The 24,128-nt window shown below is 40.8% G+C and overlaps 1 protein-coding gene and 1 long non-coding RNA gene across 4 annotated transcripts in view; one reads left to right on the top strand and one right to left on the bottom strand.

The window, feature by feature from the left end:
- The window catches only part of hdac11 (histone deacetylase 11), a 30,621-nt gene extending 18,782 nt beyond the window's left edge, over positions 1–11,839 (bottom strand). The window contains exons 1-6 of one of the 3 annotated variants that reach the window (XM_037101778.1): positions 11,511–11,839; positions 10,946–11,005; positions 10,686–10,769; positions 9,479–9,579; positions 8,482–8,598; positions 664–706 (exon numbers count right to left, since the gene is read on the bottom strand). In XM_037101778.1, coding sequence (XP_036957673.1) covers positions 664–706; positions 8,482–8,598; positions 9,479–9,579; positions 10,686–10,769; positions 10,946–10,961 — 361 coding nt within the window. In that variant the 5' untranslated portion in view covers positions 10,962–11,005; positions 11,511–11,839. Of the gene's footprint in view, positions 1–663; positions 707–8,481; positions 8,599–9,478; positions 9,580–10,685; positions 10,838–10,945; positions 11,006–11,510 lie in introns of all 3 variants that reach the window. The other 2 variants (XM_037101777.1, XM_037101776.1) reach the window with 2 other exon arrangements.
- Positions 11,840–12,660: 821 nt separating this feature from the next.
- LOC119021527 lies at positions 12,661–21,480 on the top strand. The gene is made up of 3 exons (XR_005075629.1): positions 12,661–13,025; positions 20,534–20,592; positions 21,270–21,480. It is a non-coding gene; the product is annotated as an uncharacterized LOC119021527 (long non-coding RNA).
- Positions 21,481–24,128: the final 2,648 nt, after the last annotated feature.

Here is a 24,128-nt window from a genome sequence, read left to right as displayed (position 1 = left end):
TTCTCTCCCTGCGACGCCATAGTTAGCTGTACAGTAGCACAACGCAAGGGCAAAGCTCATGACTGTAGGTGGGGGTTGGAAGGTAGATGGACTGGTAAATCCAGAGCTTTGCCTACCAACTATCTGACTTTAATTAAACTAATCTAAGAGCAAAATGAAGACTGGCTCATGACTCCAGACAGGTCTTAAATATTCTTTTTCTCTGTGAATAAGCTTAAATGTAAGTCTCTTAAGTGTAAATGTGGACAGTAGGAATGCGCTGATCCTAATTCTTCAGTCTTGATACTGATACTCCATCAACAACTGAGCATCTGATTGAACAACTGATAATGCTTTATTTTACCTAAATTTACAACAGGTCAAAAACATACTACTTAATGTGAACTGGTCAGATCAGACAGATTCCTAATGTGAGCATCAGGGCTGTAACCAGTCCAATGGATATATCGGTTTATTGTTTGGACTTTTTTGTTGTCAGACAGGACAGAATGTTGGCACTCAATCCAGGCAGCAATTACATTTCCTTACACATAAATATGCAAAATATTGTTTTAAATAAAATGACTGAGAAGGAGACATTCTCACATATGGGAATTGCATGTTTACCAGCTGCAGAAGTGTTGGTTATCTGTTTATGGATATCTGTACAAGAAACTCTCTTACCGACATTTATAGCCCATCCTCGGTCAACAGCCAGTTTTCCTGCCTGTGGAAGACATAATAATCAGTCCAAAAATGTATGAATATGACCCATCCTGAGTAAAAGAAAATGTCAGAATATTTAGCATCAATCATCAAGTAGCTCACCATTAACTGATTCATGATTATTGAATAATGAAAAAAACAAAAAAGGAAAGTGAAACATATCTCACACACTGGGTAAAAAAACTTATAGTGCTTATCACATTTTTTGTTAGTTTCTCCCAATTAAAAAACCTAACCTCCAGTCAAGTGTGGCAGCCACACACATAGCCATTGCATTTACATATACAGACAACAGAAACATTCTACATTTCCTTCCGGGGTTTTTTTTCTGGGGGTGTTTCTGTTCAGCAGCTTTCAGTGAAAAAGGAAATGCAGTCATTTTTACTTTATATGTATTTATGTCCTTGTTGCCTCTTGGGGGTAACCTATTATTAGTCAATCCTGCTTACTGTAGGCTATGAAGACGAAGATGACTCACCCGCCGCTGCTCAACATTTATCAAAAGAGACTTGGAGGTGGAGCTTGCATTTTTATCACTAAGATATGCTTTGTTCAGTTAGAGTTGTTAATGAATTAACCATCTGATGAACAACAGGCTCAGAAGCTGTGTACTGTGAGTGAGGCACACCGTTATCATCACTATCCTTAACGCACTTCCTCATGTCTCAATGAAATGTATAAATCACCTAATGTCAACATAATCAATGTTAACAATGGACATGGCTAGTTTTATACTCAGCGCTCTAAAGCTAGTATGTTAGTATTGGTACATTTTTGCTGCATTTATTCTTCGATTCTTGCCCAACTGCTAAGCTAAAGCCCACTCATGCACAATAAGTGCATAAGCAGAGAGCATGCAGGTGCGTAAGTGGACAGCTAGGTTGCCTGTCCAATCATTATATAGAGGCTGAATGAGACAATTGAGTGGGCTTTCTGGATAGCTCAAACAGCCACAGTTGCAGGAATTTGTTCTGTCTGTTGTCAGAGCATTTGATTTTTTGATCGCTGTTGGGATATTTTTTACAACTATAACAAAAGCTTTTAGAATAACTTACCAAGCCTAGCTCTAAGCCACACTACAGTGTATTTCATAATTTTTATATATAATATTTTGAGCTTTTCAATCAATTATGTTTTGTATAGTCAGGTTTAAACTGAAAGAATGAGGCACTCTGACATTTGCTACATCATTGTGACAGTTTTAAGTTAAAAGTAGGTAGATTTTGGCACTGCAAGAGAGGTGATATTGCTAGTTCCAACATGCTTTTCATTTATTTGGCAAAGAAAGTTATCTTTAATGAATGCTAAGTACAAATAGTTATTCACTGTCACTAATGTAATGTAATGGGCAGTCACAGGCAGGAAACCTTCAGTAGCCCTGCAGTAGAGCTGGTAAATATGGTTCCTTTTAAGGATTCAAGTCATTATGAGTCACTCACTAAACTGAACCGGGTTGTGCAAGTAACTTGAGTCACTTGAGTCAGTATTGCCTAATCACCATGGAAACTCAGCCCTAGCCCATTGTCTCTTAACCACTAACGTAGTTAAAAACACAATGCAATAAACCATTATACACATGATTGGAAAAATAAAAGAGATACTAAAATAAAATAAAACAAAATACAACAAATAAATAATAGAGTACTGACGTAGGAATGGTGTAAATGGATAACGTTCCCAAATAGAGATAATAATAGCCTATTTACAATATACTACTTGATATTTATATATAACATTTACATATAAATTATTTAATTTTGCAAAAATCGATCAACCTAATTTCATTTTATTATGCTATCTATACACCAAACCTACAGTAGCCTCTGGCTACCTGCAGAACATTGTGTAACATTATGTTATTTCAGAAGTGGAAGAATGGCTTCCATTGTACACTGACAGCTATGTGCTTTTCACGCTGGCTGGAGGAAGTCTAACCCAGAGACTCCACTCGCTCGTCTGCCACTCATTCAGAACGTAGCCGGTTGGTTGTGCTCTCCTGCTCTGACTCGCGAGCTACAGTGCTATGACAAGTCAGCTGTGGCAAGTCCGGCATCGAAGCTCGAAAGCTAGCCTGCGAGCCGCGATGCCGGAAACACAGCCGACTCGTAGCTCGTCTTCTCGTTTACTGGAGGTTGACATCCAGCTCAGTACCACCACCTGCTGCTCTCGAGTGTACACACTTCGCCTCCTTAGTAAATGAGAAAAAGAAGTTGCGCGTGCCTATGAACCGAACGGTACACACGCGCCCCGAACCGTGACAACCGTACCGAACTGGACAGATTTTTTTTGATGAACCGTTCCACCCCTAATGTCAATATGGCTGCCATGAAAAGGGTCTATTGCTAAAATAAAAAACAATGATGTATGACTATAGTAGAATCCAGGAGTGATGTGTCATCTAGAGCTGCACAATATTTCGTTTGAGCATCATCGTGGCGATGTACATGTACGCAATAGTCACATCGCAGGGCCTGCGATGTAGGAGGCAAATGAACTCATCTAATTTATCTAGTGCACTGCCTATAGGGAGCATGTATTCCTATAGAAAAGTGGGAGGTTAAGTAGCTTTTTCATGGACGGCCAAATGAGGTTGCGTTTGAAGGTGTGACATCAGGGATCAGGGATGACTACTTTTACCATTATATTTCACCTTAAAAACTTTTTACCTTGCCTTGTTTGGTGTCATTCTTTTCAGCACAACCTCACATGTGTGACTGTACTTTTTTTTTTTCATTTTGACCTACCATAATAACACTATGGACTTAAAATCACAAAATAACATTAAAGTGGGAAAAAGGTGAAAAAAAGGTGAACCAACTGTATTAGTGATAATGCAAATATAAATTGTTGTTTGCATAAGTTTTTGAAATTTACAAAGTTATATGTAACTATTTACATTTAAATGCAAAATGCAGGCAATGCCTCAGGCTCAGGGCTCCTTAGCTCATTCCTGCTTGTTCCACATTTAGCAGTCCAAAAAACGACTCCACTACACACTAAACACACTACACTATATAACATACTAACTATAGACTCCAAACATGCTATATGTCACAAATCTCTCAACTCTCAAAACTCGCCATCTCTGTCGCTGTCCGTATCACTGCTGCCGTCCCTCACACAACTTCCCCTGTTCCTCAGCAACCAAACTTGCTGCTTGTGGACACTTTCGTGACAAAAGCCCGTTTTTACCATTTCTTCCTGCACCAGACACAAAGCAAATGTGACGGCAATGTTTGCAAAAAAGCATGGCGGACATTATTCACCTAAACCTAACCCTAAGTCCAGTTTTGGACGTGCCCGTGCAGTCGACTCGGGAGGTGGGCCTTGGGGGGGTGGGCCAGCAGCTAACTACACACGAACATCCACATATTCTGATTCCACTTTGTTGTCCGCGCGTATCCTGATCTCCTCAGACCGGAACAGACTCGGTCCAGGCTCGTTTAGTCTCAGTCATCCACAACAGTCAGTTTAGATGCACAGAACAGGACCGAACTGCCGGCAAAATCCCGGTCCAGCTCGCACCGCTGCAGGTTTAAATTCGCTTGTTTCTTAAGGTATGACGTGGGCTTGAGCTCTGCAGTGATTGGCTCTGGTGCGTAAGTGACTATGGTGAATTAATGATATCACTGTAGTCCAAACAAATGCGATGTTGCACACCCTTGAACCACGCAGCAGCCATGGTGAAAATCTCAGGTCAGTCTGATCCTGATCTACAGGGATATTTGAGGCACACATACACAGACAGACACACACACACACACACACACACACACACACACAGATTCCTTGCTTTTATAGAGAGATGCTCTTGTATTGGTCAAACAAACAGATCCATTATGTAAATTCAGTACAGCTTTAGAATCATGACATGCTTTACTTTTCATTAGAGAATTCTGTTACAGCCCCACTATCTCTTAAATCTACTCCCAAGAGCAAATTTCAAGAGAAAAGACAGACAGGCAGTGTTTAATGTTGATCAACCTAATCCTGATGTGCATGGCATCAGAAAGGGGTTACTAAAGGCTGGTCGCTACATTGGCTCTTCTTTTTAGGAAACCACTGGGGTCGTATCTAGTACTGTACACTTCACAAATAAAGGACATTCTTGGGAAATTTAGTTATAAAACCTACAACCCACTAGGTTTTTCTCAGGGATTGATGGCCACATAATCTGAGAAATCATCAATAGTTGAGACACCTGAGCTATATTCAAGGAAATTTGAAGGAGGATCCATACTGCATGCCTTTATTCCCAAAGTGGAATGCTGTTATATGCACAGAGGCATCAGGTCAAGATTCTTCTCCCTCAGATAATAAAAGAGGCATCTCTGCCACATATTCCTGGAGCTCAGCTCGTAGGACACCTGAGGGGAAGAGATATGAGCTGGGGAGATTGTGTGTAAATGGCAATATGGCTTTCTGATGGATGAGTAATAACAGAAATTAGCATGTGTGCACACACTCTGGCCATGGCTTTAACACTCCACTCTGTCCACAGAAAACAAGCCCAAGAATATCAGGCATATTTTGCCATAACCCACTAATTGCCACTGCACGACTTCCTCAAACATCACACCCGGAAAGCATCTCTTTGCATGCAATGTGCCTGATCAGTTTTCTGTATGTGCATTCAAATCTATAGCCATTTGCATCTAGTTATTTCTTATTCCTTATCACTCTTTTATGCACAACTGGACCTCCTAGTTTCTCCTCATGCGCCACTGAAAAAAGGTACTGTGAGCTGCATAGAGAAACAAGATCAATCAATGGTTTGAGTGGAAGGAATCTTGGAAACTACAGCTATTATGTTGTAAAAATTACATTTTTATTGCTAGAATTTAAAAGAGTTACATGGATAAAATCCACAGGAGCAACAATTTCACTTTACCCAAACAAAGATGTTTTAAAATCTGTGCCTCTCTGGGATAATCTGCAGTTTGTTATCTATCACAGAACAACTTGCTGGACCCTGAGGAGTCCCGTGTCAACCACGACTTCTGACTTAGCACAACAGACCTTTGCATCTCTGGTTACAAGCTTTCTTTCTATGAAGCTGACCACAACTGCTAGGTTACCAGTGTGGGCCTCTTTGTTACCTCTGCCAAAGAGGCTGATTGGTTGTTTGTTTACTGGTTGGCTCGTTGTTTGTTTACTGGTTGGTTGGTCTGCCAGCAGGATTACACAAAAACTACTGAGCACGGATATCCATGAAACTTAAATGCAGGATGGATTTCAGCACAGAACAGACTCCAGTTACTGTTGGTGTGGGTCTGATAAAGGGATGGATCTAGGAATGTTTTCTTACTGCCTTTACTTTCTTCCTCTCTTACTTTTCCTTTATTTCTCAGTGAATACTGCAGAATCACTTGTTGTGGCACATTGCATACTCATATGTGGTTGCCCACTTATTAAAATGTGTTATGTTTACTGACAACACCATTTTAATTTCTAAGCGTATCTGTTTCAGGTATTTAAAGTCCGCGTAAAGCAGAAATAAATTTGTGTTAGGAGTTTGTCACACCACAGAAATACGTGTCATTGACCACTGAGCCAAATTTGAAAGACTGAAAAAATCTATAAGTATATAAAATTAGGTCTCAAAATCATTGAAAAACAAGCACTTCTCTCTGCTGTGAAATGCTGGGGGCATGTAGGTTAGAGGTGCTAGAAACACGCCCATGTGCAGAAGGGGAGCCGTCTCCTTGTACTTTCCATACTTCTTTCATACAGTTACTTTTCTCATAGTTACTTTATTACCACAAGCTCCCCAATGACTCTGTCTCCCAATTTTTATCAGTCGTGAGGGATAATACCAGCTGTGGAGTAGCTTTAGTTATGAAATAACTGAATCATATATGCCGCATGTGCACAGAAAATAGTAAGTCACATATTGACTCCGTCTGAGCTAGTTGCTCCCGTCATTCTCCCAGTGGAGGGCACATAATCCTGGTGGCTGTGATGGTTGCACCCGCTGTCGGCGTGACGAAGAGGGCCAGTAGCAGGCACATATTGCCGGTGGCTGTGATGGAAGCACCTGCTGTCAGCGCGATGGAGAGGGCCGGTGGCGGGCACATATTGCCGGTGGCAGTGATGGAAGCACCCTCTGTTGGCGCGACGGAGAGGGTCGGTGGCGGGCACATAATGCCGGCTTTGGTGATAGTGGCACCCGCTGTCTGCGGGACGGGAGGATGCTAGAGGGCCGGTTCGGCCCCACTGACCAGCACCAATGGACTCTACGAAATCCAGACTTTACCAGGTGACAGTTGCTGTAACTATCGGGGGTCAAATGGACACTGCAGAGACAGGTGTTGGTGGTGATTTTGAACTCTCCACAGTAGCTCCTCTTGACAAAATTGATCCACCTTTTCCTTATGTTGTAGTCCGTACGAAACTTAAATAAGCTAAAGGCACCGTTACCTAGCACACGGTGGCATCCAGGAAAAATGCACGAGCAACGTGGAGGAGACATGACTGGTTAGCTGACTGGTTGACTGGTTAGCTAGATGCAAGCTAAGTAACGTTACGCCACCTCCTGAGCGAAAATTGCCGAAGGGGCAAACCACCCTGACGAGAGGCTTTGCATCTCCTCTCCCCCATAACAACGCAAGAGCGCAAGAAATTACCGTTGTTGAAAATGAGGGCTTTCGGCTGTTGATGAACACGCTGGAGCCAAGATAGAGCCATATATATATATATATATATATATATATATATAATATTATATTTAGAATGTTGACAATGTCTTACTTTATTTGAAGAAATGTTATGTTTTGATATTACTTTGATGTGGATTTGTTTTTAAAAATCCAGTTTTTCTTTGTTATTTAAGTTAATAACTACTTCAGTTGCACTTTTTTATAAGACAAAAATAGTGTGTAATAATTCTGTAAAGAAAGGACCTCTTTTTTTGGTCAAGATTTTATATTCTTTTGTTTTTGGAGGTACTGAATTACACCAGTTTACTTGTGAGATTGTTTACTTGTGAGAAGAAAGGATATATTTTTCAAATTTTGTTGTTTAAGGTGACCATTTAAGTTGCACTTTTTATAAGAGGACACAAACTGTTTTACAGAGTTCCTGTAAAGAAAGCACCTCTAAGATTTTTTTTCTCCTAAGAATAAAAGATCATTTTATTTGGTCATAATTTGTCTGTAGCTCATTTTGATTAAAAATAAAATAAAATCGTGAGAAAATCGTATTGTGAACAAAAAATCGTGAACCGTATCGAAACGTGAGTTGAGTATATCGTTACATCCCTATGCAGGACTGATGCAGATCTGCCCAGGACATTCACACCTAGCCAAGTCTGCACAGTAGAGATTCAGGGGGATGAAATTAGGCTATAACTGTGTTTTTCAATGCAACAGTAAGACACTAAAAACAATGTGTCGAGTATCTGATACTTCACTTCATCACATTTACAAAGTCATAATTAATACAATCCTTCACACCATGAATGTGACTTTTATAATTCTATACAAAAAAAGATATCTGTTACATTAAAAGTAAAGACATACATCATGAAATTTCAAAGCATAAGTTAAATAGTATGATGAGAAGAACAGTTATAGTTCTATAGTTATGTTACTATATCTAAGAAATATATATTTTTTAAATGCTTTCAAATTCTGTATTTGATCCTAAATTATAAATTGTTAATGCTGGCTGGGTGCTGAAGGTCTGACATGTGATGCTCCTGCAGAGTGGAATATAGCAATATCAGCTACAAACTTGAAGACAGATACAGAGGAAATGAGGCTCTTAAATACCTACCATTATTGTTCCTCCAGTCTGTGTCCGCAAAGGCCTCAACACCTTCCGCTGCACGAGGAAATTAGGCAAGAACATGAGAGGTGGGATTTCTGTGATCGTTGCCACCACCAGAGACCACTAAAGTGAAAAAAATACAATTAGACACAGTATCTCTTCACTGAAACCTTTTTTTCTGTGCTATGACTTTATCGCTAATGAAGCTGAAAAATCCACAGAGCCACCGCAATTGACTGACAATAAAGTTGAACAGGAAATAAAAAGTGCATTATGTTTTAATGTTTACCAACTGGGTCGTGGAAATAAAGGACAAGAAAAGCTGACCAGTGACATACACAATTCTCTGATGCTGCTAGTGGGTTAGGGTTTGAGTCTCGACTCTCACATGAAGACATGGCAGCACACAGTAATGCAACAGCAACATAATGATACAGAGCAGAGTGCTGCAGTACCTCTCTTGAGCCTCCAAGATTTAGCTCTGTATGCAGTAGAGTGGAGACAGAATAAATATACAGTCTTTGAACATGATAGAACTACTGTTGTCAGTTTAGTAAAACTGGTTCAGTAAAAGTGATAACACCTGTACCTGTTGCACAACCATACCCAGTATCTCCCACTGGCTGTGTGAAATGTCCACAAACAACTCAACTGTAGCTTCCCAACTCCACTCCAAGAAAGGATTTAATGTGGGAGCTGATCAACTTCTGGGGCCAAAAAATTAAAAGTGCAAAATCCTTCTGACTATCCTTGACATGACTGATTTGACTGAGGACCCTATGGGATAATTCACTGCATTTTGACAATAACAGAGAAAATCCCAGTTAACAAAAATTCTGGCTTGAATAAATCAGTTTACAACCTTGACTGATCCCTCAGCTCCTCAGTACGGCTGAACAACATATGCACAATACGGAGATGTAGGAATAAAACAACATGTGAAGAGCTGAAGAAATGTAGAAAACATGCCATGCTGTCATAGTGACAGTGAAAACAAAATTACCTTTAATCTGTTGAGGTAGCGTTTGGAGTGAACCACCAACAGATCCTCTTCGGTAGCTTCACAGGCTTCCACTATGTTCCCATCAGTGATGAATTGCTCCTCTGAGACAAACGCATTGTGTCATTAGTCATAATCAGTCAAATAGGCTTGGGACTGAAAATATAAATCACAAACACAAACACAAACACACACACATACACACACACACAAACATGTGTGATTAAAGTACTGAAAAAAGGCAATAGTATCAAATTCCAGGTACCGGTAATGGACCTGGTATCGGTTCAAATGTGAAAAGCTCCCAACCCTATTGTTTATAATCCAATTAGCACCTTAAGATGCCAGAGTGGAGCTGGAGTTGGGATATAATGCAAATCTCTATAAACAGATATGAATGTAAATAAAAATAATAAAAGCTAAATCACCATCAAACGATAGCTGATGATATCTGTTTGTAGAGACGAGTCGACCTGAGCACCTACCATAATTCACATGCAAGCACTGACCATACATCAAACCTGCAATCAGGGCAGCATGAGATAGATAGATAGCTAGATAGCTAGATAGATAGATAGATAGATAGATAGATAGATAGATAGATAGATAGATAACCTATATTCACATGTATGTGTGATGACAAAATGTTCTCATTTAAATATTATATCCATATGAATGATGACAAAAATGTAACTGTTAAAAAAATTGCCTCTGGTTTTGAATGTTGTATGCAGGGTTCATTCAAATCTATTAAACAAGTTCCTTTGAATAGCTTTTGTAAACACAGTGGTTAAATTTGCAATATCATCCACTTTTTAATCCAATTCCTGCAAGGATCCAGTTTTCCTCTGTCAGCAGAGGCTTGCCACTTTTTGGTGAATACATTAAGCTGTGTGCGGCACATTCTTCAGTGAAGACAACCAACAGTGCAACGTGACAACAACGTTGTGTGAAGTCAAGCCAGTTAGCTAGCGACTGTTTTTCCTTGGCCTCATCTACTCTACCTGTGCACAGTCCCACAGGGAGTTTTCTCTAATTACCTGTGCTCTTTTGCTCTGTCTTGTTGCGCTCCTGCGACTACACCTGACCTCTCCACTCATTCCTCTTTGTTCTCTACCTCTCTTCGCCTCCCTGAACAACAGCTGATTCCGTATACATCGGCTTGATGAGATGTCCTCCCTGTCTGCCACTCCATTTCTCAATCACTTACCTTTCAAAAAGTGAATGACTTTCCCCCACTTCCCTGCATCAAATGGATGGAGCTTTTCAAGGCCCATGAAGGTGATGTTGTAGTCTGGGTGATACACAATGGGCAAACATGTTCCAGGAATGCAGGATGCATACAATTCGGTGCGATGAGAGCTAAACAAAGTCAAAAAGTTTTTCAATGCAACACTGCTGCATTACATTTACATGAAGTGATTTCCCAAGTGGCCTAATAAGCACTGATGGGATGGTGGCGGCACTCACCTCTTTTTCCCTTCATTATCTCCTTTGTGAGACATGCTTTTCAGGCATTGCTTCTTTCATCTGACAAGAGTGAAGAGAACCAACAGACAATGATATTCATTCACTTGCAACTGAAATATTAAGTGAATCACAGAACATGAATAATTATGATAAAAGAATACGATTTCAAACGAATGCTTTAAATTAGCGACTTGATGTGTAAATAAATTGCATTTGAACCACATTAATATTGCACAAGCATGAATGGAGGATGGTTAACTGCAAGAATAAATAGTATTTGACTGAGACGTCAGAAAATAATTCCCCCGAACTCATTCTCAACACTACTGACTGAAATACATGGAGCAAGAGATTCGCGCATGCGCAGTGTTGAGTACATATTTTCCAAAGACGCAACGGCGTAGGGAAATGTGTCCGTCGACACACATTACCTCAAAATATTAATATGTGGGCTTTAAATGATTCCGCCCTGCTGGTTTTAGCGTGTATGACAAAAACGCCAGCACAGCTGCTGTACTGGAACTATTTTGGTGGACAGAAACTAGCGACAGCCGATGCGACTCACCTGCTACTGTATGTGTTAATGACGCTGGTCACAGAAAAGCTGCTGGAGACAGTCACTGACAGTTCGTGTCCGCCCTGACTGGAGCTACCTTGGGTTATTGATCAGTGCTAGCTAACAGAAGGAAAACGTATTGTCTTGACAGTTTCTTTGACAGTATACTTACTCCCCCTGCTCCACCTCTACGTAGAATACGCACTGTACGTACAATGTGCGCAAGCTCCGTACGTACTGCTACGCTCCTCTGCCCGTATCGACATTTAAAGTGAAAGAAACGTGCAGTATTTCCGCATGAAACGTAATGGAGTACAAGTATGTTACGTTTATTCATTCATCTTAACAGCAATAACACTGAGTTGAACCAAGAGATACGGTATTAGCGTCTTAACGAAAAGTAGTGCCACTTCTGTCTTTTCCAAATACGGGCATAATTTCAAATTATGAATTTAGCTTATTTGTTTTCCATATACATAACGAAGTACAAAGTAATACCTTGCTAAAATACTCAGATAAGGTGCAAATGCTTTAAAGTCGTACGACTGGTTAATAAAGTATGTCAGAAATGCATTACGTTTATTACCTAACCAGATACAGTACTGTGTAAAGTTTAATTTGATCGCCAGTATTCCATGAATGCCTTCTTAGATATTTCCATTTGTAGTACAATAAGTACAAATAGCTTGAGCTGCTAATTGTTACTAAATTTAGCAATTACAGAGCTAGTAATATATGTATATAATAATAATAATAACCCGATGAAGGACATAAACTACAAATATCAACAAAATGTCAAGAATAACACGATAAAGTATCAAACTTATTTCCATTGATGCTGTGAATTTGTGATTTCTTGTATGTGTAGTCTAAAGCTCACCGAATTGTTATTTTTCACTGGATTGAGTTGAAATTTGTCAAAAAGATGCATATCCAGGAGACCCATAGGAAACTTGGCAACATTCATTCATTTAGATAGTTGTTTCTGAATGTTTACAGTTTAGGAAGGATATATAGAGTGAATAGTATTGGTCTGAGCACAGAGCCTTTTGGAACTCCATAACTAACTTTGGTATGTAGGGAGGATTTATTGTTAAGTAGTACAAACTGAGATCTGTCTGATAAATAAGACTTGAACCAGCTCAATGCAGTTCCTTTTTATACCAATTAAATGTTCCAGTCTTTGTAGTAGGGTGTGATGGTCAGTGGTGTCAAACGCTGTGTGAAAAAACATCATAGTCATAATAATTATAATGCCAATATTATTTCAGTATAGAAATATTAGGCATGATTTAGGCATGTATATCACAAAACAGGCAGAACAAGAGATGTATTTAATTGCTCAGGGAAGCACAAACACACACAGCAACTTCCCCTATCTCAGTGGTATGTTGGATTGCACCTGACGAAGTTTGACAGCAGGCTGTCAACTTCTTTGGAAATGGCCTCGAAAAGACAGCAGGAGTCAGGAGCAGAGAAAAGAAAAGAAGAAGCTGCGAGATGATGCCCATGCAATACTTGCAGGTAAGTCCATGTTTAAACATTCTTAAATACGGAAAATGTGCTTCTAAGGTGATGGTTGGCTTATGCATACACCTCAAACTAGCTGATGTTATTGCTAATGTTATCAAACTCAAATATGTGGTAACATAGGTGCAAGCTAAATTGAGATCTTACTGTCAAACATTATCAATGCATTTTACAAGTAACTGACGGCAGCTAGCTGTTACTTCACTTCAGATGTTGAGTAGTAGTTTATGGTTTATTTTGACGTGACGGTGGTCAGTAGTTTCTCAGTAACAGTTAGCAGTCAGTGTACAAGGTAGGCTAACAATTCCTCTTGCTTCAGACCATTTATTACCATGTATCGTGCGATTAATAGTCTTTAGCCAGGCATTTAGTAAAGTTTACCTAGCATAGTTAACACATGACGTTTGCAATGCATAATAAGCCCACAACTATCTTTAGGATTGTCCTTCAGTGGTAGAATTCAGCAGAATGAAGGATACAGTCTCTCACACAAATTAGGTGAGGTGTCAGGTGTGCAGTGGGACAGAAAATAGCTCTTGATAATGTGAAGTCTGAAGAAGTCAGACTTTTAGTGTTACTGCTACAGCGAGCCTTGCTACATCTGAATGTGACAGTTGAGTTGTATTCAATTAAATGGTAAAATAATGTTTACGAAATAGACATGTACGGAAGCCCTAAACAGCCATGCATTCATATATTTTATTTCCTCCATTTTCCCTTGATAACGAGTTAATTTCATCTATTTTCACGAGATAACGGGATAATTTTCTCGAGATCTCAAGATGACAAAACTTTGTTTTCCAATGATAACGGGTTAATTTCATTTGTTTTCCCGAGATAACGGGATAATTTTTCTCAAGATCTCGAGATAACGAAACTTTGTTTTCCCATGATAATGAGTTAATTTCATTTGTTTTCCCAAGATAACAGGATAATTATCTTGAGAACTCAAGATAACGACACTTTGTTTTCCCATGATAACAAGTTAATTTCATTTGTTTTCCCAAGATAACAGGATAATTTTCTCGAGATCTCATGATAACGAAACTTTGTTTTCACGAGATAACAATATAATTAATTCGAAATCTTGAGAAAACAAAATGATATTATATCTATATATCTATACATATATTAAATCATTGCCGGAAATATCATACTGTAGCAATGTCAGAGGTGCAGGAGCATATCGATCACCATGTCACATATCTATTCTATCAAGGCCTGACACAGGCTGAAATAGCATTATGCCTTGCTATTAGGGATGGGTACCTTTCACATTTGAACCGATATGGTACCGATACTTGGTACCTACGAATCGGTACCGGTATATATCGGTACCTGTTTTCGGTACTTTTTTGGGTATATGGGTGGTAATTAAAGTTATTTTGTATATATAAAAAAAATGGTCAAAACTTTTGAATTTTGAATATTTTTAGAGAACTTGAGAAAAATGTGTGTGGGGGAAAGTAAATAACTTAGAAATAAATAGTGAAAATAAATTACTCTAGAACATTTTTCACATTAGAAACTAAAACAAACCACCCATTCAAGAACCATACCACAGATCTTTAACAGTTCTTTTTTAAGGAACACAAGCATATCTACTATATCTGGCAAGAGCCAAGCCCGTTGCATGCTGATTGTGTCCCCAGCTGTGGAGAATACCCTCTCAGACCGAGTGGAAGACGCTTGCACACAAAGATATTTTTTGGCCAAACTGGCCAGCATGGGGATTTGGTCACTCTTCTGCCACCACCACAGGAGGGGATCAACAGAGATGAGGATTGCTGGAAAGCTCCTGTAGGTCTGCAGCTCTTTCTTGGCCTTTTCAGTCAATGAGGGAGTACTGACATCTGCCTCCGGCTGCAGTAGCAGGGCCTGGTCTTCATCCTCAAAGAGCTGACCAAGTGCTGAAAGCTTTTTCTTTACTCTTGGTGGTGCTGCCTCTTCTCCTTCAGATGCATCATCTTTCTCCTGATGCACATTTCTTCCTCTCTCTTCCTCCTCCTGGGTCACAACTCCACGCTTTGAAATATAGAATACACAAGTAATTAGAACAATATGTTTGTATTAGAACAGAACACATAAGTCTACTTTATGACCCCAATGAACAAACCTTGTTCCCATTTAGTGCCACAGCTGCATTTTCTAGGCGGGTCCAAACAGCCTCATCATGAACCTTGACTAGGCTGTAGCCTTCCCAAGGAACCCTCGAAGCTCTTTATTTGCTTCGTCCTTTCAAGAACATAAAATGATATTGGTGATCTTCTATTTCATCCATTCCAACAATTGATGACAGCATTAAGTGAATGATTTACTAAATGAGCTGACTTGTAACCAGGGGCGCCGCCAGGGATTTTGGGCCCCATGAAAAGAAATCTAATTGGGACTTTGTATAAGATGGCAAAAAAAAATTGATGCCGTTTTATATAAAACTATGCAATTTAATGATGTTTTTGATCATTCCCATGTTTGTGAAAAGAACAACATGACAGTTACTTAGTTACTGCTCACTGTATCCCGTATAGTTCCGCATGCAGGTCTAATTTATCTCCACAACTGTAGACTCACAGGTGGTGGCTTTGGATTTGGGGTGTGAAAATTCATATGAGGCTATATGGTTGTTGCGATTTAATCCTCTGATTTCCAGAAAATATAAACATTTCTCTGATTGTCATGAGAGTTGTACAGTCTGCATGCACCAGAAATGTTCTCCTCTGTTCCTACTGCAAAGCAGGAAGGTGAGAGTCCCAAACTACTGACCAAACATTCTATTGTAGTGATAACTGAATTTGAACTATATTATATATACACATACATATTCTCTTTTTATTTCAGAACTGTTTTTAATACATGAAAAGTTGTACAGGTTTTGGGCTGCAATGTTCAGGGTGTGTGCAAAACACCCCATCTTCAAAACTTTCATTTTCTAGACGGCTACATCCATGTTGGCTGCGTTGTCAACAATAACAGCTACCACTTTGGACTTCACTTCCGCTACAGCAGGCCCTGTCTGGGAGACGAATACTGCTCATGTATGGAGTACTTTCTCCCTCAGCTCAGCCTCCACTACATAGTGAACAGTGACTGTGATGTAGTGGTCTTGAGCTACACTACTCCACAGGTCAGCAGTCACTGCAACATGGTCTACTGCTTTCAGCTCCTCCTTCACTTTACTTTTTTCAACACTGTACCAAGCTGGTATTAGTGTGTTGCGAAGTTCATTTCTGTTAGGGGGGTTGTATTTCGGATTGAGAGCCCTTGTCATCTCCCTGTTGTGAAAAAATAATAATAAAAGTAATGATGATGATAAAATATTAATAACTTAACAGCTTTGTCATTAACTAGCCCTATCCCACTGATATTTATTCTTGTTTTCTCTCTGGCTCATTCCAGTTCTTTGCTTTTACTCTGCTTTTCTTCATCTGTCTTCTTATTTCTTCTCTTGGATGTGGGCAATGCTGGGGTATTTTCAGGTCTGTTCTTAGCCATTGTTTACAGTTTGAGCTTGAACATATCTGACCAGGTAAGAGCAGACACCGCACCTGTGTGGGGGAGGGGCACTGCCCAGTAAGCACTTTGTTAGGTACCGGGCTGCCAACACTGCACATTGCTGCATGATCTTGAACTCGCCTAGTGTCTGAGAAAAGTCAACCACTCTCATGCATAAGCTGTTGGCTGCCTAAATCGTGATGGTTAAAATGTGTCCACGATGACCTGGATGGGAGTGGTTTCTGCTCCGCATCCGATGTCACATGACCTTAAGTTATCGCGGGAGCAAGGTGGCTGCAGAGCAGTCGTGCAGTTGCTCTCCAGGTACTGCGCGATCCTAGACCCACCCTCATGACGTCAGGACTTTGCCCTAATTGGCTCTCATCTACGCTGACGTATATGACATGTGTTTCGATGAAATGTAAGTCATGATAACATTTAAGCTATTGTTTGCTTTTGAGCTCATCCATTTGCATGGTATATCAAGAGTCAAAAGGTTGTCCTGATAAGCTAGAAAGTCTGAAAGGTGTAATTTGTAAGAAATGGCAAGAATTAAAAGGAAACTCCAAAACTATATGAGGTAGTATAACCCACACCCGCTCCTCACTGTATCTTTGCTGTAGCTATCTTTGGTTATATAACAACTGGCTTACATTAACTGTGTTAGCCATGGAGCTACGTGGTCCAGTTAGCTGATGGGAGTCTGAACACAGCGCAATCTCTGATGATGTGGGGAGCCACCAGGTGAAATGGGGCTGGCTTTAGCGGGTTCATGAACGCTACATGAAAACGAAATGAAGGAATGAAGGAACGAAGTGCATAGAAAAACACAGCACACACGGCGCTGATTTGCCAGCACACCGTCAATCAGAATGGTCACACAGCTAGCACACAACCAATCAGAGAATCCCATGACTCAGATGGCCGACAGCCAACCTCCTCAGACTTTGCATATTGAATCGGAGCGGACAGCATCCGTGCAGCTCCGAAAGTTTCCAATGCAGCTAAACACACCGAACATATTTGTTCCTGACCTTGTCCGAATCTTGCCAAACGCTTCAGACGTCCAACGGTTGGGCCAGTGTGTTCCTGCCTTAAGAGGGGCTCTCAGACTCAGTCACCTCTTTAGGGTATAAAGTGATATTAGGAGATAGGATGGGTGAGTTGCCAGTATTCCTACATGCCTAATTCAGTAGACATCTTTGTAACACAGTACACAGACATCTTTGATAACATTGTTTCTTCAAATTCTCTTGATAATATTAGATTTTTTTCAGAATGTCTCAAACTAAAATTCTGATCATACCTCACAAATTGCCACTTGATGATCCCCGTTTTTTTTTTTAACCAATGCTACCTTCAATGTCTTGTATTTGTTTTCTTATTCTGGCCTACAAATCCTTCAAATAGTTATATGTCAAATATTACGGGGTTGACTAAAGCAATGAGTCAGTTAAAAGTGTCAACTCAAATCTGAACCCTCAAGTCCAAGAAGACTTACTGTAACACAGTCACATCAACTTATTATTTAACGTATGGGAGTATGTACAGTATTAAACACGTCAGGAAAAGACACTGAAGGTTACTTAGTGTGTATTATAATTAGATCTATACTTCTTTTTAACATTTGGAACTGGATGCGATTATGGCTATTATACAGCAGATAAAAGTATAGCAGTGCTTGCATTGTTATGACTGGCGATGGAGCTGTAAGTCTGTGGGTGCTCCATTTCTTTGGACTGCTGGCTGGAGGACTCAGGAGAGACAGACAACAATTTATTTCCACTCACACAATGCCTCTCAGTTTTCCATCTGCTCAGCCTAATTTAAACATCATCTGATTCCATCAGCCAGGCAGTGATCTCATTAAAAGCTGCCTTGTGTTTGTTAGCATTACCATCCTGCCAGCCCTCTGTTGTAGTGCTTTTAGGTGCCAAACCCAACAACAGGCAGTATACAGATCATCAGTGGATCAGAGCCCCATTTAATAGTTTCCAATTTTCAGTCTGTAAATGGCAGGTGGGGTGTGAGGAAAAATTGTGTAAGGGTCCCGTCTGGTCCAGTTTCGACAAAGAATTTGAAATCATGTCCGGGTTCAGGTCAGGTTCATTCACTTAATCACAAACACTGTACCTGTCTATAATCAGAGTTAGCAGGCCATAACCATGGTAACAACTGCATGACCTTAAAACTTTTGATGTTGATGTGGACAGAGAATCACTATTAGGACCAGAATGCTAAGAGAATAACAACATAGCAGTTTTCCCTCTCGCCAAACCGATCAGCTGCGGTTTCCAACAGGTCACACACAACGACAATGGAGTGACACTCCCACGCCGTCGCACCATCCTGCGGCATTTCCCCACACCATCTGATTTGGTCTGAATGCAGCCCCAGACTTAAAAAAAGAAATGGAGTGCGGGTTCTGTTCAGTTTAGTTACTACTCTCTTAGACTAAGAAAATGACAGAAAAATGCGGACCAAGCCTTGTTCTCCTTCAGATCAAATCTAGTGTTTTCTTGGGCTTGGATTAAAATAATTGCACAGTTGCTTACTTGAAAACTAGAATGGCTGTGAAAGTATTTTTTCAGTTGGTTTATATTAAAACAGAACTAAAAGGAGAGTGGATATTGGACTTTAATTCTTCTAACATGACTCCTAATATGAATGCTATTTGATGCATGTCTGCTGGTCGTATAAACTGGCGATAATTTGGTAACAAGTTAGCAATATCACCAAATCAGCTAATCATATCAGGCCATAACGTCAAATGTGTGATTTAGGTTCTTGTTGAGGTCTGAACACAACTGCTGCAGCTGTAAAATGGTGTGTATATTTAGTATGATGGTAACATTTCAATACATGGTACACACATTCTTGGCTCATCAATGTGCTAATTGGCTACTGAGCCTTTGAGTTTTGGCTTAATTAAAAGAAAATGGCTTTCATAGACTCACAGAATGGCACATATTGTCAGAATCCAATGGTTTAAATTGTGTGTGCAACAAACTACCATGCCTCCTGTGGGAGCCTCAACCACTGCCACTTACATCACAATGGTCCTGACAGAGAATATTCTTTGGGGCCATTGCAGGGATTGGTAGGCCTACATTATGGATATCAATGGGTTGTCACAGCATGCACCCAACTCCTCTTATCCAGCCACACATCTGACAGCTGCTCCCATGTCACCATAACTGTCACACACTTGAGTGTATGAAAGTGGATTACAATTAAAAAAAAAAGGCACTACTTGCCTCTTATTTGAAGGGGAGGTTATGTTTAAGTGCTTAATGTATTAAGTTTGGTTTATGGTTGAATCAGTTATTTAGCATATTATTTACACTCACACATACATACACAATTAAAATTGACAGTGTACTGAATATAAGGACGGAGATCCTGGATGTCATGCTATGACGTGCTGCGTCATGTGTGTCATATGTTGCGTCATTTCCTGTTCCTGTCTCTGTGTTACTGGCTTGTAGCTTATACTACTGCCTCTGCTAATCCCTATGTTATTTCTTTGCTTTCTGCACCAGAGAGTAATTACCTGTCATACAGTCAAACAATTGTTTGATTCAAGAGACGTACAGACTCTGCATCTGCAGCAGGACATTTCAGACTGGTTAGTGTGTCTGAATATGTTACATAGTTTGTTCGTATGTGTTACAGTTACTTCCACGTACCTAACCCTAGCTCCTGCTAAAGGTAAAGGTAACTTAAAGTTCTTCGGCAACTGTAATGTAGCAGGATGGGGCTGCGGTATATTCTGCTCTAGTTTATGCAGTCCCGTATGTTGGCTCAGTGATTGACAGCCAATCATTATAGACAGGCAACCTATAAAGACAGGTAGGGGTCTTATGCTCTTCCCTCTCTGTCGCCAAAACCACACACCATTTCTGGTGCTCCGATGTCCGCTGCAGCAGGTATGGTAGCGGTGATTGTACAGGTTGTGCCTGCAGTAATCAGTGTTAGCATGTCTTAACCAGCCACATATGGTTTTCTAGATGCCTGTCTTGGACCCTCGTCTCCTCCTCAGACCTGCCTCTTGCCTCAGTCAATGCCGGTAGGTTGTTTTATGCCGTGCGCCACAGCCTTATGTGCGTTGTTTAAGCTAATTGGCTGTGTTTCATTTTAGGAATTGGCCCGTCTGACAGACTAAGCTTCCTAGACATTTGTTTGTTTCCCTCTCTTAGCTTGTAGGCATAACCAGATCGGGACCGCGTGTCAGTGTATCCGTGCCTTTAGCATTCGACAGCTAGCGACATAGCAGCTACATCTGTCTGGCCCATCGGTCCCTACACTGCTGCTTTGCCTGCCCTTGTTTCGCATATTGTTTTTGTTCATTGTGCCATTTATTTCAGTGTCTGCCATTTTAGTGCCATGTGCCATTAACTCTTTGTTCTTGATTGCTTAATTGACAGCTGGCTTGCTGCCACTAGAGTTGATTTTGTTTATTTCTTCATCCTAGTTTGTTTGTTTTTGTTAATTTCTTATTTGCTCCCACCGCTGTTATTGGAGTTGATTCTGCTTATTTTCTTTCTTCTATTTTGTTTTGTTGTTAATCTCTTATTTACTCCCACCTGGCTGCTTAATTCCAAGTGACATTCTGTTTTGTTTGTGTTGTCATATTGATTGTATTCTATTTTCTTGCAGCACTTTGGCTGGTGCGACCCAGTGTTTTGTTTTTATTGGTTCAAGCAATGTCCCACTAATTGTCGAGTTTATCCCCTCTCTGTGCAGAAGCTGAGAGCCTAAAGGTGGTTGGTGCCCATCGGTGGTGGTGTCCCCTTATTGTGTGCTGTGTGTCGACCCCCCGTGTAACCCTCCCCTTGTGTGTTTGTGTGGTGGTGTGTGCGTGGAGGTGTGTGCACGTGTGACTGAGGCGACTCTCCCTTGGATACCTCACTCCTGGTGACCCATCTTCCTGCTGGTAAGCCTTAGCTTCAGCCATTTCTCCCCCTTTTATAATTGCCTCTGTTGCGTTTTTGGCCTTTTATTGTGGTGTTTGTCTAAAATAAAAGAAGTGAATTATTGTGAAATGGAACCACATCTCTAGCCTCATGAATATCACAAACCTCCGTGTCTTTGAACGCCTGTTTCTTCTGAGGTGTATTATTCCTTGGTGACCTCCCAGGGTGGCGTTGTTGGCCCTTTAAATATACCAGTTCGCTGGTCAAACCTCCTAACTGCCCACCACAGTAAATATCATCAAAGCTTACCTGTGGCTCGGCTGCAGTTGCAGGGTCCGGTATGGTTGGGACTGATCCTTTTACGAGGGTCAGTGTCGAGGCAAAGCCAGCTTTATAATGACCCTTGTTACTGAAGCAGTCCGATGTGAAGTGGTTAGCACACACACACACAAACTTACACAAACCGCAGCCGGCACGTTGTCGTTAGAAATGAAACGCAACCACTGTCTCTTCTGTTCTTCTGTAGCTGGGACAGATTATAGGCACTTATGCTGATTTTTACAACCAACAATCGAGCAATTTGCGTGACTAACTCTGAGTGACGACATTGCGAAACACTGCCATCTTAACACTGAACACACCAAACTTCACCTCAGGGATGAAGGACCCCCTCTCAGATATCTCTGGGGAGAGGAGGGAGTGTTTTCGAGCAGAGGTGGCCGGCCTATGAAAATCTTAAAGATCAAATTTGTAAAGCTCTTATTACTCCTGTGGCTGCTGTGATCTGCCCCCTCCCTCACTGCTTCTCCTCTCTTTTTCTCCCTCTCTCTCTCTAAAAAATGTTTTTTTTTCTACCTTTTAACAAGCAGTGTGGTTTAGACCTGCTCAATTTGGAAAGAGGGGATGGGATGACCTTTGTTTTGAATTGTCACTATACAAATAAAGATTCATTGATTTAGCTATCTTGTCATCGATGATGTATATATTTCTAAGGTAGTAACTGATAATTCTTTATTAGTTGGACTTTGACGCGAAGCTTCATTTCACCATCAGCACTGAGTGCAACAGCAACGCAGAGTTTTGTTCAACCCAGAGTGCAGAGGCCGGAGGCAAAAGAACAGTTCAAAGGTATTCATTTACAACAACAAATGGGGACATAGAGAGAGACGAGAGCAGGTAGGCAGGTTTAGTGGTCTGGAAGCGATGAGGTGGAAATCACGGGTGATTAGGTGGAGCTGCCAGCTGAGTGGAGAGACAGTGAGGGTTCTGCGCATGAAGGAGGGAAAAAATGAGCATAAGGCAAAAACACTGGAGCAACAGCACATAAACGCATAGCAACTGAGAGCAAGAAAACTGAATAGCTGAGCACGGACATAGTCACCATACGGGGTGGAACAATCTGGCACTGGAGTAGTGAAGAGACTGGGCTGAGATGAGGACATGCAGATGTGTCTCTCGCTGCAGTAGTCACACCAACAGACACAGACACACGCTGGGAAGGAGTGGGTGAGAGAGAAAGGAGGGGGGGAAACAGACGGTAGAGGAGTGGGTCGAAGAAATCTAAATCCTTGGTGTGTGATGCAAAGGCACAGTTGACATTTTGTTTTCCCCATATGTCCCCTTTGAGAAAGCTGCAAAAGCATTATAACATTATGTACGAGCCCAGCATAGGACCTTTATGCCCTCGTGTCCACTTCAGACAACAAAAGAGATATTATCTCTCTATAAAAGCAAGGAATCTCTGTCTGTCTGTGTGTCTGTGTGTCTGTCTGTGTCTGTGTGCCTCAAATATCTCTGTAGATCAGGATCAGACTGATCTGAGATTTTCAACATGGCTGCTGCGTGGTTCAAGGGTGTGCAACGTCGCATTTGTTTGGTCTACAATGATACCGTTAATAAATTATTTCATAAATGCTTTACGAATTCCGCTAGCATTGTCAACCATAGCCACCATAGCCACGTACGCATCAGAGCCAATCACTGCAGATACGTGAAGACAACAAAGTGGAATTGGATGTTCGTGTGTAGCTAGCTGCTAGCCCACCCCCACATGGCCCACCTCCCAAGTCGACGGACTGGATGCACCGACAGGTCCAAAACCGGACTTAGGGTAAATAATGTCCACCACGCTTTTTCGCGAGCATTGTGGAAAAAGGTACCACACCAACCAATCACAAAATGATGGCAAACCATGTGATTAGGCAGCTGAGGAACAGGGGAAGCTGTGGGAGTGACGGGGCGGAAGAGTGGCAGCAGCAGTGATGGTAATAGAGACAGCGAGTTTTGAGAGTTGAGGGATTTGTGACATACAGCGTGTTTGGTGTGTATAGTTAGTGTGTTATGTAGTGTTGGGTTTAGTGTGTAGTGTAGTCATTTTTTTTGTGTGGTGAGTCAACACAAGGAGGAGACTGCTGAATGTGGAACAGGCAGGAATGAGCTTGGGAGCCCTGAGCCTGAGGTATTGCCTGCATTTAACTGTAAATAGTTACATATAACTTTGTTCAAAAACTTATGCACAAATTTAGCAAACAACAATTTATATTTTCATTATAACTAATGCAATCGGTTCATTAAGCATTTTTGTGGTTTTTACAGTAAAAAATCGTTTTCCTGCTCTGATTTTATGTTATTTTGTGATTTACTAATGTACAATCACAGTGGAAATTACATTACAAGACCTCATGGTCGA

This window comes from Acanthopagrus latus, chromosome 6 (assembly GCF_904848185.1).
Source record: "Acanthopagrus latus isolate v.2019 chromosome 6, fAcaLat1.1, whole genome shotgun sequence".
Classification (NCBI taxonomy): domain Eukaryota; kingdom Metazoa; phylum Chordata; class Actinopteri; order Spariformes; family Sparidae; genus Acanthopagrus; species Acanthopagrus latus.
This window is presented reverse-complemented; position numbering and strand designations above follow the sequence as displayed.